Source organism: Ischnura elegans, chromosome 1, assembly GCF_921293095.1.
Source record: "Ischnura elegans chromosome 1, ioIscEleg1.1, whole genome shotgun sequence".
Lineage (NCBI taxonomy): Eukaryota > Metazoa > Arthropoda > Insecta > Odonata > Coenagrionidae > Ischnura > Ischnura elegans.
Genome location: NC_060246.1, coordinates 149955346 through 149971470, shown reverse-complemented (window position 1 = coordinate 149971470; position 16125 = coordinate 149955346). Strand labels below are relative to the sequence as shown.

The 16125-nt window shown below is 39.3% G+C and overlaps 1 protein-coding gene across 1 annotated transcript in view; it reads right to left on the bottom strand.

Annotated features, from left to right (window-relative positions):
- The window catches only part of LOC124166795, a 183759-nt gene extending 167751 nt beyond the window's left edge, over window positions 1–16008 (bottom strand). The window contains exon 1 of the mRNA XM_046544521.1: window positions 15919–16008. Within this exon, the coding sequence (XP_046400477.1) occupies window positions 15919–15948 (30 nt within the window). The 5' untranslated portion in view covers window positions 15949–16008. The remainder of the gene's footprint in view (window positions 1–15918) is intronic.
- Between the last annotated feature and the right edge of the window lie 117 nt (window positions 16009–16125).

Genomic DNA, 16125 nt, shown 5'->3' with positions numbered 1-16125 from the left:
ATTGAATTTAAAAAATGTCATTGATATTATTGGGTAATTACTTATGTTGTTCTGGAGAGAACTCGTTAAAGGAAAAATAAAAGATACAACCAAAAAGATCGACCGCAGATTGCGAGAAATATACGTTTACGAAACTCCATCGATGACTCATTGACTCATCAACGCACTCCTTAATCGGGCGAATTTCCGATAAGTGGTCTTCTCATCTCACGTTTTTGTTCATAACCATGATTCATGAGAAAATAAGATCATGAACAGCATTATAATCTTGAATTTGGAGGTATTTAGATCGAAGGAAAAAATCAGAGCAAAAGAGAACACAGACATTGTGTGAGTTAATTTATCTAAAACAGGAAACAATCAGTGTAGCTGAAAAAATGAGGGCAATGGAAATCAATTATCGGTCCCCAAGACCACTCTATATGAATCCAAGATATTATTTACTACCGTTGCCCAAGTCAGTGGCAAAGTTGTATTTTTATTATTATAAAAACTCATTACCATAAGTATTCTAACGGTGAAGGTAGGATTACAAGGTAGAATTACATAGCATTTTGCGAATCACCTCTAACTGCCCCCCTCCTAATTAATAAAAGACCCTTCAAGCAATACTTATATCGTAAAAAGACATGCATATCTTAGTGGCAATCAAAATTAAGTTCAGCAGAAGGTAGTAGGCATGTTTTTTTAAGATATCACAACGAAAATGCAACTAATAAAGCTGAAAATAAATATGTTTAAAGTATCACGCAGACAGCTGCGTCATTGAATATGTGGGAAATATGTCGATACCTAAATTTGAGAAAGACAAAGCCAGATTTCTAAGCGTTAAGAGTTCAAGTTTTAAATGTGGTGGAATTTAATTACGGGTGATGAACTGTAAAAAATAAGGTTGGAGGCCTAAAACTATCAAAAATCAAGGTAATTAATGAAGAAAAAGTAGGGAACGGTTGTGAAAACGGTTGTAAAAGATGGATATGATCGTCAATATAATGGTAGAAAACCCCGTGTGAAAGCAATTCTCAATGACATATACAAAGAACAGCATAAAAAATTCATTCCTCAAAATTTTGATCAGATTTTGAATAGATTTTGTTCATTTGTCGGCGGCAAAACGTGAAATACCACATTCACAAACAGATAATTTGCTTTGAAATGTACAAGGGGTTTCCCTCATTCTTGAATGGAGAAATACTGCTTTTATTCTTTTTCATGACGACTTATTCGATTTTTATGCTACCAATAAGATCGCCGACTTTCCTGATAGTTGAAAAAATAAATTGAACATTTTTCTTTAACTTTGCCATGTTCCAAAAAAAATTGTCATTAGGCAATAACGACGACGCGACGGAATAATAGATCAAGATACAAACAAATACTAGATAACTGTGGATACACAAAAATACTGACAATAAAACGAGAATGAATAGATAAAACTGGAAACAACGTGGTAAGAAAGAGGCAGAGCGAGGCAGAAAAGCTTTATTTTTGACTGTGTGCGTGCTTTTAAAAAATTAACTAAGAGGCAGTAAAATCATCCCACTCAATATTTCACCAATTGAACGAATAACCCGCTATATAATAGCGCATCTACTCAACCAATCTTTGCAAGAGACTGAGAGGTGGAGTTCTAGCGGAACGGGCTGAAAATAACCGATTACTTCCAAATGGCTCAAAACGGGAAAAGAAACAAAGGAACTGGAAGATGAAAAAAAAATCGCGAGACACATCCTCCTCGCCGCAATGCAGGACACACTTCAAAGAGAACCATTGAATCAAAGAAGGAGGAGGTTATTAGCGTTATTCGCCGTCTATGGGTGGGGAGAGTACATAACCCTTTCTCCATGGCAACGCACTCGCGAGGTGGGTGGGAGGTAAGTCTTTCAAAGGGGAGGGGGAAAGAGGTAGGAGGAGAAGCAGGAGGACATCCTACATATGCAAGGAATCGATAAGCCCGCGGTGGGAGTGGACGGTGGGAGGGGGAGGAGGGCTGAGGGCGAGCGTGGAGGGGGGATAGAGGGTATGGAAGTGGTTACGGAGTTGGCGAAGAGGAAGGAGAGACAGCGATGGAGGGAAGAGGAGATATGAGGTGAGGTATGGGATGAAGGGGGGTGTGGGAGAATGGGTGGGGGTGGAGTCGAAAAAGCTGCACGCTTCCCGGGCGTGCATCGGATGAGGGCCTCTCGAAAAGGGTTGCTTCCACGGTCCGAAGAGACCATCAAGTTTATACCCCACGAAGCCACCGCCGAAAGAGCTGCACCGGAGAGAAAAAAATATACGCAGAGGGCTCTCGAATTCTATTTCGCGCTGAGCTTGAATATTTGTTTTGTCCCTGTGGAAGAGAGACATGTGAGGCAGAAAAATAATAATATCGGCCGTCGCCGGTCGCTCAGAAAGCGAAAGTCAGGCACTGCAGGGAGATGAGATGCCGTGCAGTTCACGACCGAATGAATTTTTATTTTCTCAGCGGTACAACGCTTCCTTTGCGATCAAATTTATGATTCATGAAAGTAATTTGAAAGTGAGAATATAATGAATGATGAGGAATGGGTCAAATGGACCGACCGAGTTAGTAATTAGGAAGTCCTAAGAAGAGTAGGAGAGAAGAGAAGCCTCATGAAAACCTTTAGAAGAAGACAGAACAACCGTATAGGCCATATCTTGACACATGATGCCTGATGAAGAAAATCGTCGGGGGACAAGTGGAAGGCAAGAACAAAAAAGAAGACCTCGAGCAAAATATATTGAATAGATAAAGAAGGATGTGAAAGAGAAGACATACGTAGGAGTGAAAAGATTAGCTGATACGAAAACTGAATGGAGAGCTGCGTCCAACCAATCTTAGGATTGTTGACCAGTGATGATGATGATAACATAATTAGCGAATAATTGTTATTTAATTTTTCAGTACAAAGTACGCCCTTATAACGCCATCATTCATCCCCTTTGATGAGTTTTGTTCTAGAAAAAATGGAGCATAGATCATGAGCCTTTTTGACATTACCTGAAACAATATAGTAGGATTTTGAAAGGGATTTCTTAGAAAATGGACCAATTGTCGTCCGATGCCATTCGGACAAGCACAACACATTCAATGGATAATCCAAATTGCAAATCTTCAAATAAAGAATTTTCTTATGTCACTGTCGTAAGGTTTTAATACGGTGAAGGCACAAATGGGAATGCTTCGAAGACATGGGACCAAAAATAGAAAAATTATTTAACTATGTAAAATTAAATTCACCTGATACTGAACACCCGATTACAAAGGATTTAATAGCGTATTTTATTGCATACTGAAATCGTCGAACAATAGGGGGAGAAGACAGAAAATATAATGCGTCTTTCCTGGGGCCACCCATAGAATTTCCACTCCAATTATTTCATCGTGGATATAAAATAAATAATCGGGTATAACAAAATAATATACCATGAAGCCCAAATCCTTAAAGAATTGTATTACTTTCACAATAGCAAACCTAATTTAAAAATAAAAGAGGCAACGTATTTTATTAGGTATCAAGCAAATGTGTATTGTGATGGTATAAATCAATAATTCCACAAAAATACGCTCTTATTTGTTCGCATTCAAAAGCTATGTAACGGACTAAAAAACACGTAATAGAGAAATTTCTGCGACAGTCCTTGAACACGACATCGATCCTTAAAATATAATTTCTCTTTCCTTGTCATTCCGCTTGGTCAGGTGACTACCCTTATCGCTCTGCTATCATATCTGCAGAAAAGTAGACCAAATTAAATCATAATGGTGAAACCATTCATTGAACAAACATAAGCTATCAGCCTTAAATACCACATGTGTCACAGCATAAAGGAATCAATTACACTACCATGATCCATGAGTATTTGAATATATTGGTTCCTGCACTTAAAATCACCTGAAACAAGTTTTTAGGGTAGATTGTTTTGGAAAGGGCACCGAAGAAATATTTACAGTCATTCTCAACACGCAAATTGGTATTCTAATCTGATACCTTGACAAAAACGTTGAAAACCTATTAACCAACTGATAAGGATGTACGTCAGCTGAGTTTTCTGCGAAAAAGAAAGCGAAATATACTACGAAAGAAAATTCGTGACAAGAACATCAGTCATTTAGATTCGTAACAATGGTGCACCAGAAGGAAGCTACGAGAGGCATGATGTAGGACCCATAAATCATTGCTTTAAAAATAGAGAGAATGTAAAAAGGAAATTAGTAACCGTGCGATGAAAAAGAAGGGACCTTTATCCTGTTAAAACGTTCGCATCATATTTATTTACCTATGTAGCAGTGACGGATACATATGGGGGTGCCACCTTGCGGGGCTGCCCGATTTGCCGAACATTGCAATACCACATTTATAACTTTTTCATACCATAAGATGGAATTGTCTTTTATAAGGGTATAATCAGCTTGAATAAAACTATCTTAAAATTTGCATCTAACTTGACTATTTTTCATTACGATAAAAGTATAGGTAGCTCAAAATATCTTTTTCACCCCCCTTAAGTTTATTTTTTGTGTAGGTTACTGCTACGTAGCGTCCTCAAACTCGCAATCTTAAGAAAAATTAATACTCTTTCACCCCCTTGCCTGCGAGAGGAAAGGTGAAATTCATACAGTTTGAATTCTTGAACGCTACTCGTAAATATTTCCTCCAAAAATAAAATATTAACTTAAACATTATAGGGGTACATAAAATCGTCTCAAATTGAAAACAATGTTAATAAAACTTCTTAAATCCGAGAATGATACCATCAACAGGTGTACCGGTATATTTCTTTGATGCTTCTAGAATATTATCATCTAGGAGTTCAAGCTCGTAAATTTATTGAATATTAATGCTAATTAGACGACTATTAATGGTTAGAGAAGTACTGGTCGCTAAAATGGGATGCACCTTTAATGAAAAATCCAGCAACGTAGCCCCACGCAAGCCATAAAAGTGTCCCTATAGCTGCCTTCGAACATCTCCTGCCCAGAATAACTGTAATTTTAGAAAATAATTTAGATATTAGTTGAAATAAGTATAAATTATCCACAGCTAAATATCATACAAAGACCTGTAAATAGAATAATTTCTCCCGCACAGGAAAACAATAACACAGGAAAGTTTCAAAAGAGCAGCAATCAACTTAAACCTTAACCAGAAAATTTTATTATTTTTTAAATTTAGAGTCATTTCATAATTAAATACAGCGTGGATTACATTTTCCTTTGACGGAGCAAAGCGTGCGCTTTGCCACCCGATTCAAGTTTTCCGCTTTGAAAAATCCCTTCACGCATCGTCGCCGCTTTAGAAACCTTTCACCATTCCCACGTTCTGCTCCGTATCCCTTTCCCTCGAACGTTTTCATTTTCATTCCGCCATAAAGTTGATTAAAATTATGCACTTTTCATTTTATTTGCATGAAAATTCACACGCCCACATTCTCAGCGGTATCTGCTCGCAGATTCAACACGGCGAGTCAGAGATTTAAAATGAAGGCGTAACAAAAAAAATACACGAGTAAAATATTTCATTGTGCACTTAGGTATTTACTCTCATAGCAACAGAAGTCTAACGAAGGCAAGGCGCAACTACAGAGGTGTCGCGCGAAGCAGTAGAAAATTCCTGCTAGGAATATACAGGGTGTGTCCTGAAAGTAGTAGGACTGAGTCGAGAACAAAAAATGTATTTCTCATATAGGTACATCGCTTCAAAAATCTTCAAAGTAGCCCCCTTGGGCATCAACACAACGCTGCCAGCGAGTTTTCCACGCAGCATACGCTTCCTGGAAGGCTGACTCCGGGATGTCCTTCACAGCACGCGTCACGGCCTTTTGGAGAGCTTCCACCGACCCGTGGTGACGCCCTTTCAGAGGGGTCTTGAGCTTGGGAAAGAGAAAGAAGTCCGGGGGGGCAATATCCGGGCTTTAGGGTGGGTTTCCACACCGTGTTTTGCCAGTTAGTCAACGACAATGAACGCGGTGTGGGCCGGCGCATTGTCATGATGAAGGATCCACGAAGCAGCGATGGCTGGTCGGACGCGGAAGATGCGTTTTCGCAGTCTTTCCAGTACTTGCACGTAAAAAGCTGCATTAACGGTTTGCCCTGGTGGCACAAACTCACTGCGGATGACACCTTTCGAATCGAAGAAGCACATGAGCATGGATTTTTGCTTCGATTTGGACATGCGAGCTTTTTTGGGTTTCGGAGATGTCGCTGTGTGCCATTCTGCACTTTGCCGCTTCGTTTCTGGGTCGTATTCAAACGTTGAGCGGTTGTTCTGCTCATGGCACTATCCCCGTAAGCTGCCTTGATGAGTTCATGGGTCTCCTTGCCGCTTTTCTCGAGTTTAACGCAGAATTTCACTGCGTAACGCTGCTCCACTAAACGTTCCATGACGCACCGTGACGAGGTCACTTGACAGAGGTCTGGAAGAAATATGATTCACACTCCGCAAGAGCTCAGAGCCGACTGCCGCGTGTTCGCAGCGCTTTTTTAGAGTCCCTTCCACCACCTACAACCCAGAAAACTCCCGTCCGACCGTCCGCGTGTGTGGGAAAAAATCAGTCCTACTACTTTCAGGACACACCCTGTACATATGGTGCTTGAACTGCGCGGCTCTTCCGGCACCATCTCACGATCGTCCTTCCAACTATCAGCGGGAAACACGGAAGTACGACGACTTATGGGAATACGTGGTGGTGATAACAGCATAAGCCTTCCAAAGGCCTCCAGCTGAATTCTCCCTCCTGCTGAGGCCTCGCACATAACCCATTCTTTCAACGAAATGGATTAAATAGCTCCTAATCCGCAACTGCTCATCCTCACAATACCTCCTTAACGAACCGGAAAATCATGTAGCGGTTACTGTAGCAAAATATTTCCCGGGAGACTTTCCTAGTGCATAAGAAAAGATCTCCGGTTCTGGATCTCATCAGGAGTCCAGTCAGAGTGGAGAGTTCGGGCTTAAAACCCCCCAGGGACATCTCCCTTACTTTATATGGATTTCAAGTGAAATCACTGCAGTAAAATAACGCCACGACATGAATATCACGTTAACATTACATATTATGGCAATCTATGATCTTCATTAGAAGGATTGGGATGGAAACGCAATTTCGATCGATCCTTTCCAAAAATTACAAGTAGCTTTCTGGCTGCGCAACAGAATCCTAAAACCTATTAATAATGCCCTCCCACACGGAATGCGTATCCTCCCTACTGTCTTTCCCGAGAAGCACCACCTAATTTTCATTTACCACGTAGGAGAGCGTTGGCGACAGTAAAAGTGAAAAGTCAACATATTAAATCACGAACCAAACATATTTACGCTGAAAACGCATCGATACTCACTATGCATAGCGTAATGATATTTTAAAAAATGGCAATAGATCCAGCAAATCTTTGCAGCCAACGCAAATCGTTAACATGCCCACTATCTTGAAACTGTGCTGTACACAAAGCTCTCTACTAAAAAAAACTCAAAACTCTCAAAGTTTTATCCATTAACTGAATGAGATTTAAAGCAATTAAAACCTTCACTTCTGATGAATAAAGAATTTTGAAAAGTCACGGATCTAAGGGGACACTTAATTTTCTCACAGCCGGATTCGAGTGATAACAAAAGAGAAAAGGTATCAAAGCAATGGGCTAGTTCCAAGATAAAAATTTTTTTCCAAAGGAGAATAATTGAATATGCATCCTGAAAACTATGGCTAAGTCACTATGCAATCAAATTTCCTCTCCTACCTTTCATAATTGATGGAAATTCGAAAATATAATTTTGATAGGGGAAGAACCCGAATCCACCAAAAACCAGTAACCGGCTATAGGGATAATTAATTAAATTTATCATTGGATACACATGTATTTATCCTAGGCTTCATGAATCACGAGCCTTCCGAGAATATAACTTCGGAAATACAGTGATCTGTATCTTGGCAGGAATTAAAACAGTTCTAGTCTCCATACCAGACTCCATAATAGATATTTTGCACGAGTCAACTTCAGTTGTAAGTAAAGACTATAATGAAAATGGTCGAAGCGGGAGTGTAAGATACGGATAATCGATCAGTGTGGAAGAATATGCAGCTGAAATTAAGCATCAACTTCTATATAAATGGCCTCAGAAGAAAGAGTGAGAGCACTTACTAATTTGACCTTTGACGAAGCATCATCTTTTCATTGACTATTCAAACTCCTAAACAGAATTTTTTGCAACGTCTCTCTTTGCGAAAGATAAAGGAACTCTCTTTACCTACCTCTTTCCAACTAAAAGTGACTACGGTACATGTTGAAAAGCTGATAGATTACACCGAACTATTATCACGAAAGTACCCTCTACCAAGTAATGTTGGTAAGGTGATTAGAGGGCTTCTTATTCAGAAATAACTCCCGCACCTGTAATTAAGATCTAAGAAGGACCCTTCAAATGGAGAACGCCACTTTTTAGTGAGCGTGACGTTGTGTCCACCACCACGGCATATTTTGCTCAGGATTCTCCAAATCCACTTACCGATACCAAAATTTTCCTTCTCTAGAACCAACAGTGAGTTCAATGAAGACGGGAATTCAACATTAATTTTAATCTATAAGGCCAAATACAACACCCGCAGTCTAGTTTCCCATACACAATTGGTGTTCGAGAGGGCATGGGCGGCTTAACGCAAACAGCCCCCCTGCCAATTACCCTAGAGGTGGCACGCAGGGTATTCTGTAGATGTAGATGAAACCCGGAACGCTTCCCAGAGGATTTCTGTCGCATTCTGTCCGTGCTCAACACATAGGTTGTTTTGAAATGTGAAGGTAGAACTCCCCCAAAACTTAGCCATCGGCGATGCCACTTTCAAGATGGATTGAATACTTAATTTTCCATACTTACCCTATGGTTTATAAGCATCAATATCCAAATGCATATCCCACATTAACCAAACTTTTTGACTGATTCAACCTCATTATTCGACTGCTTTACAAACAGCCAACAAAACATTAAAAATTCCTCTGAGCCACTTCATTGCCGCGAAAAGACTTCTGCTTGACACTACTGAGTTAGTGATGCCATAGGAAGTTACTCGCTACAACCTATCCGACATTTTTAAACGGCGACAATTACTTCAAGACCCTTAATAGTCGCACAACCCTTCCAGAAAGAGACAAAAGAGCAGGATAAGTCCTGAAGCGGTAGTACACTACAAAAACCTCCCATTTCGAAGGCCATGGCCCGCATTGAAATTCCTTACACCCCATAAAATGTTTGCCGGCCTCCATGACTCCTGATGGGATCGCCAGCCATGGCTTTGGAACGGGAGGAGATGGCGTCGAGTGGAGTGAGCACGTATGTAGGAAGGGAAGATGGCAAGGTGGTGGAAGATGTTACCTGTGAAGAATGTTGGCTGGGGGAGGGAGAGGAGGAAAAAAAATCGCTGTGGGAGAGGTGACGGGAAGGGCATTGGAGGGGAATGGTTCTGCAGTCACAGGGGCACGGGAGGGGAGGTGGGAAATACGGCGAGGAGGAGAAGGAAGAAGAAGAAAAAAACAACAACGCATGTGAATAATAAAAGGGGAGGGGGTAGAAATGCTTTCACCGGAGAGAACCAACCGAGCAGTCCAAGCCAATGGGGAATGGGGGAGCATGTCCCCGTGGCGGCTGGAGTCGCGGATGGAATAACCAATTAGCAACTCCCCCACCGACCATGGGCGAAATCGCTCCTGCGCCCGCCGAAGATTCCCGCAGCGACGGCTGCGCGGATCCTCACGAGATCGAACCGCTTTACCAAACTCTCTCAGCTCCTTCACCAAGACAGCGTTGTTACAAAATTCCCGACAACAAATTCCCTCACTATTTCAAAACAAAAATATTTACTTCCCTCGGTTTTTCACACTATGCATCTTGTCGTTCGTTGCATAACGATTTCCAAGAGTACGAGTCGTCAAAGTGATAGCTTGCCTAGCGGTCAAATTTTAAAAGAAAGAAACGAGGCGAAGCTGAGCAACGATTTGAGGAATTTCCTTCTATAATTTATTGGAGGAAAGAATAAAATATTTGGCGACGATATATAAACAATCCAATGCTATCAGATGTCATCAAATTTTTAATTTTCCAAACAAAACTAGTAAAGGTTATTTATCGAATTAATTAACAGTTAATCAATTTAGTATTTCCCAGGCAAATTTGCAGTATCTTTGCATGTCAAAGATGCAAGACCTCAGCCAGCCGAGAGCGCGGTGGTTATTTTGATTCGCATACAGCATAACTTTTCCCTGACTCCATGGAAGACAATCCTGACTTATCCATGTTTTCCATGAACCAGAACAACCCTTCAAACGCGCAGCGACAATAGATTCTCTGAATCGTCGCGACAAGCAAAACAAAACTTCTTTCATTGGCACAAATTTAATTCAGTAACTGTAATAAAGAATTTAAATTAAACCTACACCCTGTGAAAAACATTTCCTTATAGTCTCTAATATCAATGTAAAAATATATATATTGCTGCACTGAACTGTGCTTCATCGCGGCTCCCGAAAATTCGGTTTAAGCCCTCTAGTATGGTTCAAGTTCTAATTTTACAGCCAAGTGATCTTTCCTTTATCTACATCATAGTGGCGGATACATATGGGGGGCGCCGCCCCCTTGCCGGGCTTCCCACATTGCAGAACAAATTGTAACTTTTTTATGATATAAGATAGCATTATCTTATCTATGCGTATAATCAGTATTAATAAAAATATCTTAAATTTTGCATGTAATTTGATTATTTTTCAATACCACAAAATTACAGGTAGCTCAAAATATCTTTTGCGCCTACTACCTTGAGTTTTTTTACTGTATCCGTTACTGCTACATCAAGCCTTCAACGAATAACTTATGAATGTATAGTTTCGTTCGTAGTAAAATAATTTAAGGAATTATCTCATCTCGCGTGAATTTGCGGCTGCCTCCATAAAATATTTAACTGGCTAGTCCTCGGTTAACTCTAAAAACAAATGAATTTTAATTGCAACTTCAAGATTTTTTTCGAGTTGGTGCACTGGAGCCTTGATAAGTATGTACCACCGGAAACGACCACTCTCGGCCTACACTCGGTCAGCTCAAAGTTCTACATTAAAATGAAGCTGTGTAGTATCAACCAAAAACTCATTAACTCAACCATTCCGTGAAATTAATGTATTATAATCGGAGAACTATAATCGATTGGAGAACAAGAACTCGTGGACTTCTCTGGCAAAATCTTGAACTCGCTAAGTCGTGCGGGTTAAGTCAGGACTTGAAATAAACGCTAATACAACCCCGGGACAAATAATTAACGCGTGACGCCGAAAAATTTCGAAGGTCATCTTTTTTCGCTGCTATCGCAAATAGGACTCGTGCGAGAGAAAAGGCTTTAACCTGTATATTTATCCCACCGGAGTTTTTGGAAGCAGATGGTGTCCACCAGAAAGGAACGAATTTCACAACCAGGAAACCAATTCAGGTTTGGTGATAACTCACTTCAAAGTAGACGACACAATTTTCATGCGTTGTTCATGCCTTTCAGAATAAAATGAATTTAAACTAAAGTAATTTCCAATAAAAAATGCTCTATCACATTGAAAAATGACAATCAAACGTCAAAAATAAGCGTCTGTGGTGCCGTCGGTCACCTCCTGCTAATAACAAAACTAAGCTACCACTACGCTCAGCGTAGAACGCTAACTAAACGTAAAGGATTTTCATCCAATAAAATGACCGTGAAAATCTGACACAGTTTTTAGAACAAATAGCGAACAAAAAAAGGTAATTGCATTCCTCTTCGAGAAAAATTCAATGGCATTCTAAAGTAGATGTCTCATAGCAATTACTTAAAAATTACATTAAACTATACAATGAATTTTTTAATGCGCCTAATTGTCATGGGAAAATAGCTTTACAATCCAGCCAAAATCAAAGAATCCACGACTGATTATGATTCCATGAAACATCATCTGGCGATAGAACGATTTCTTAATCCAGAAAAGGAGAGGTGACAGCAGGCAGATGGAATTTGTGACGATCTTCAAACAACTTTAACCGAAAAAATATACATTATTTACGAATTCCAAGCAGAATAATGGGACATTTCAAATGCAATCACAATATAAATTAGTATCTTGAAGCTGAAAAGCGAGTAGGGTGGAATAATCCTCCGCTACAAAAATCTTTTACTTGCATTTATCTTTTACATACATTATGACATGAAGGCCAAGAGAAAAGGTAACTACACTACGGAACGCAATATATTTTAAATACTCTCAATTGCATCCCAAGCATCCAGCAGTTGAGAAATGCTCTTGTTCTTGAAGATGAAATCATGACAGTTTTAGGATTTTCTTCCCCCTGAAGGTGTAGCAATCGAAAGTGAAATTATCCTGAGAGCCTTAAAACTTTACGCTGGCCTGGGGAGGAAGAGGAATGGGACTCCTTAAAAAGGAAATCGTGAGCTAACTTCTGACGACGCTTGAGATGGCTAAGGAATGCCGGGAGGGGAAGATGTTGCCGATGATCCTTCAGAAGCCAAAATTCTCCCAATCACATTAAGTATGCAGCAGACATGAGCTGGAGTACAAAAGCCTCATACCTCCCTGAGAGAAGCTGAATCGTAAGAGAGCCCACTCTTAAGAAACTGCACAGTACTTACTACAAGTATTTATTCGTAATATAAAGGATAGCACCAGTTTCGCAATTAATGAAATTAAAAATAAATTTTCTTATGATTTTTCATTCATGTTACAATTATTTCTGAGGGGAGGCCCTTTTTTTTAACATAACCAGAATTGATTAATTTTAATTAATAATCGTTAGCAAATTTTGGCTTTCTCTGCAAGAGTATATGTATAGTTTTGTATTACATGAAGCGATGTATTCTTACTAGTAAGTCACCCCAAATGAACAAATACATACGTGTTATTTTTATTAAATTATTATTATTATTATTAAATAGATTAAGTTTTTTAAATGGTGTGGTAACCATGCATCGCACCTACACCTCTCTCCTTAATTTTTGGCTTCATATTACCAGGTTAGCTGGTGATTCATCTACATCTACATAATACCCTGCGAGCCACCTCTAGGGTGTTTGGCAGGGGGTGATCAATCACCTGCATGCAGCATGCATTTGGACTCCCACATTCACAAATTGTGTTTGGATTGTGATGGTTTGTTCACCCCCAGGCCACCTGAGACGTAGATCGCAGGGTATTCTGTATACGCAGAAAGTCTGAAGCAAGAAGCTGAGGCGCCGTTCATAATAGCCAGGTATTTTTGAATTATTAATTCTCCTGATATTAAATCAATATCCGAGAAATCAAACTAGGTTTGGTTAAAAACGGGAAATAAAACCTACAATTCATTTGAGCTTTCACAATTACACGACAATGTTTGACTAAACAATTATTACATCAGGTTATAAGACAGTATCTTTCACAGTACAGTTTTACAGAGTAAAGTCGACAAGATACTGATCAGTCGAGTGCCCATGCTGAAAAATACCATCGAGATGTGAGGTGGATGGCGCGATCCTAAGCCCAAATGACCACGCTTTCAGACAAGACACCGAAGAAAAATGATTACTGGCCGCTGTAGCTGCGCGAAATTTGTGAAATATTTAGTTGGAAAGAGATGTGCAAGCCCGGTCTACGCTACAAAGCATACATGAGTTAAAGAGCGAAAACGTTAGATGCCTTTATGCTTCAGCCACACACACATTCATAAAAGGCTAGGTAAATAAAAGTTCCCACAGGTATAAATGTCAAAAAATACTTTGAAAGTAAGGGGTATGCCACTGCGCCACTTCATTATCATAGCTATCTACTCTTTGATCACTTCAGAATCCACCACACACAAACCTATTGTAACCTAATGCAAAATCATACAGCTTTAAACCTCGATCTTCAACTGAGGGTCGCTTGTGGTCGCCTGTGTCAATCAATACGTGCATAACATTTAAAAAAAGACTGCTAAGGGCTAGCACAAGGATCGAAGGGTAGTACTAAAGTAATTCACGTAAATTTACACAACTACCCAGGTAGTTTTATTTATTTCCAAGCTCAAAATCAAAACTAATGGAATTTTTGAAGTAGCTATAATTAAGTTTGTCTGCAGTCTTAACACCGGGTTACCGGCGAAAAGTGAGTATTTACCTGGCATATTTAGAATTGGTGGAGCGTAACTGAATAGCGAGTTCCCTCTGCACCAGCGCTCAGAGGACGGTGTCAAGGTCAAATGTGTTTGGCAACAATGTGAACCGGTCTCAGCGAAGAAGGGGGAGGGGACACAAAGGAGCGGCTGCATCGAGGAGCACGACGGATCGAAGACCTCACGAGCTACGAAGTTTACTAACATGACAAGCCGTGTACACATTGTTACTCTGACTAATAGTTATGGGAAAAAATAAGGGATCTATATGGGTAAAAATAAGGAATATTTTGAAATCATAAGGATTTTTTGAACTTCGCCTTCGGTCACCGTAAAACTTGGAATTTGATACAAGGCCATACGAAGACTAACCGCAGTGATAACTGAGAGTATAGTCAGACGTAGAATTTGGTGATGTGCAAAAAATTAGGGACATTCAACATGATGACAATTACAACAAAACACAGAAGTATCCATGACAATGCATCAATCAAGACAACAAAACCAAATACTAGTCATTAGCATTGGCTGGCACCCCAGACCACATTAAATATTACCTATCACTCCACCAATATCCCATGTGAAATACTCCAAAGGTGTCACACGGTTCCCTTTCAGTCGATCAGCAGGCAAAGAATGAAGTACTATATAGGAGCTTCAAAAGAGCAATTCCAGTGGCATTGAAAACATCATATACTAACTAAATATATAGCCATTATCCCCTCACATCTCATCCATATTGATGAGAGAACAACAGAGGACCGGGAAATAAATACTTTCTAAGATCGCTTTTCAACACAAAAAATTACGCAAAAAAAAGGTGAATTCAACTTCGAAACCACTAGAAAATTTTGTAGCATAGAGCTGACATGATTGCTCAATTTATTTTCAAATTCTAATGGACAGTTAACGATATGAACCAGTCCACTATTTCGATTCGTTTTGCTGACGGAAAGTGAGCAGTTATTTTATCGATACATAATTTTTCACGTAATAAGCATCAATTAGCTCTGGGAAGTTGGAATAGTAAATAAATAAGCTAATAAAGTTAAAGAATTCCTTATTTCATAAATGAAAGTTTCTTCGTGGCAGTAAGGTTACAGAACTTTGCCGGCTGCCAATGCTAGATCAAAGTTCAGTCAATATATACTTCCAATATAGCCATGTTAAACCCGTATATTACCATCAAGTTAAAACAATTAATCCACATAATGTGTGACTGCGTTGACAGTTGAGATATTGTAAAATTGATGCCTATTGACCATTAATCGATGTATATATAATGGTAATTACAAATTGAGATAAAAATTAGATGTTCTCATTTTACCTCAGAGTACTCTGAGGATTTTACATGCATACAACCTCATGATAACTCGATATCCATTGCTAAAAATAAACATACTTAACAACATGATTGCACTGAAAATCAAATTCAAATATATATAATCTTATTTATACACATAAATTCGGCGAAACGATAGTAAATAGAAGCGAATTTTAACTTGCTGAATCTTAAAAAAAATGTTAAAAGTTGGCAAAAATTCAGTTAATACTCTTCATGAGCACAAAAAAATAATTTTTAGGAAAATTTCACTTTCACTCGTTTGAAAAATAAACAAAACCACCTACAGCTATTCGACGAAATTTCATCTCAATGCATTAGATTTAAAATTATTTTGCGTCGAGTTCAAATTAATCAATTTTAGTATAATTTTTAAGCCACTCTGGGCGATTTTGGATGTTAAAATAAGCTCAAAATTAATATTTTACTTACCGATTCCGGGCTTTTCCTGGCGGCCTCCATGGCCTCCTCATTGCTAGCTACTCACCAGTTCTCCAAATCGTCGTTAGGTAGCACCACCTTCCGCACCTAAACATGTTTGCCTAAACCAGGCTAATTTTATTTTTGCGGCTTTTTATGTGGATGAGAGCTTTCAAAAAAGATATGAATGATCATTATTTTCTTGCAAAAGTTTTATTT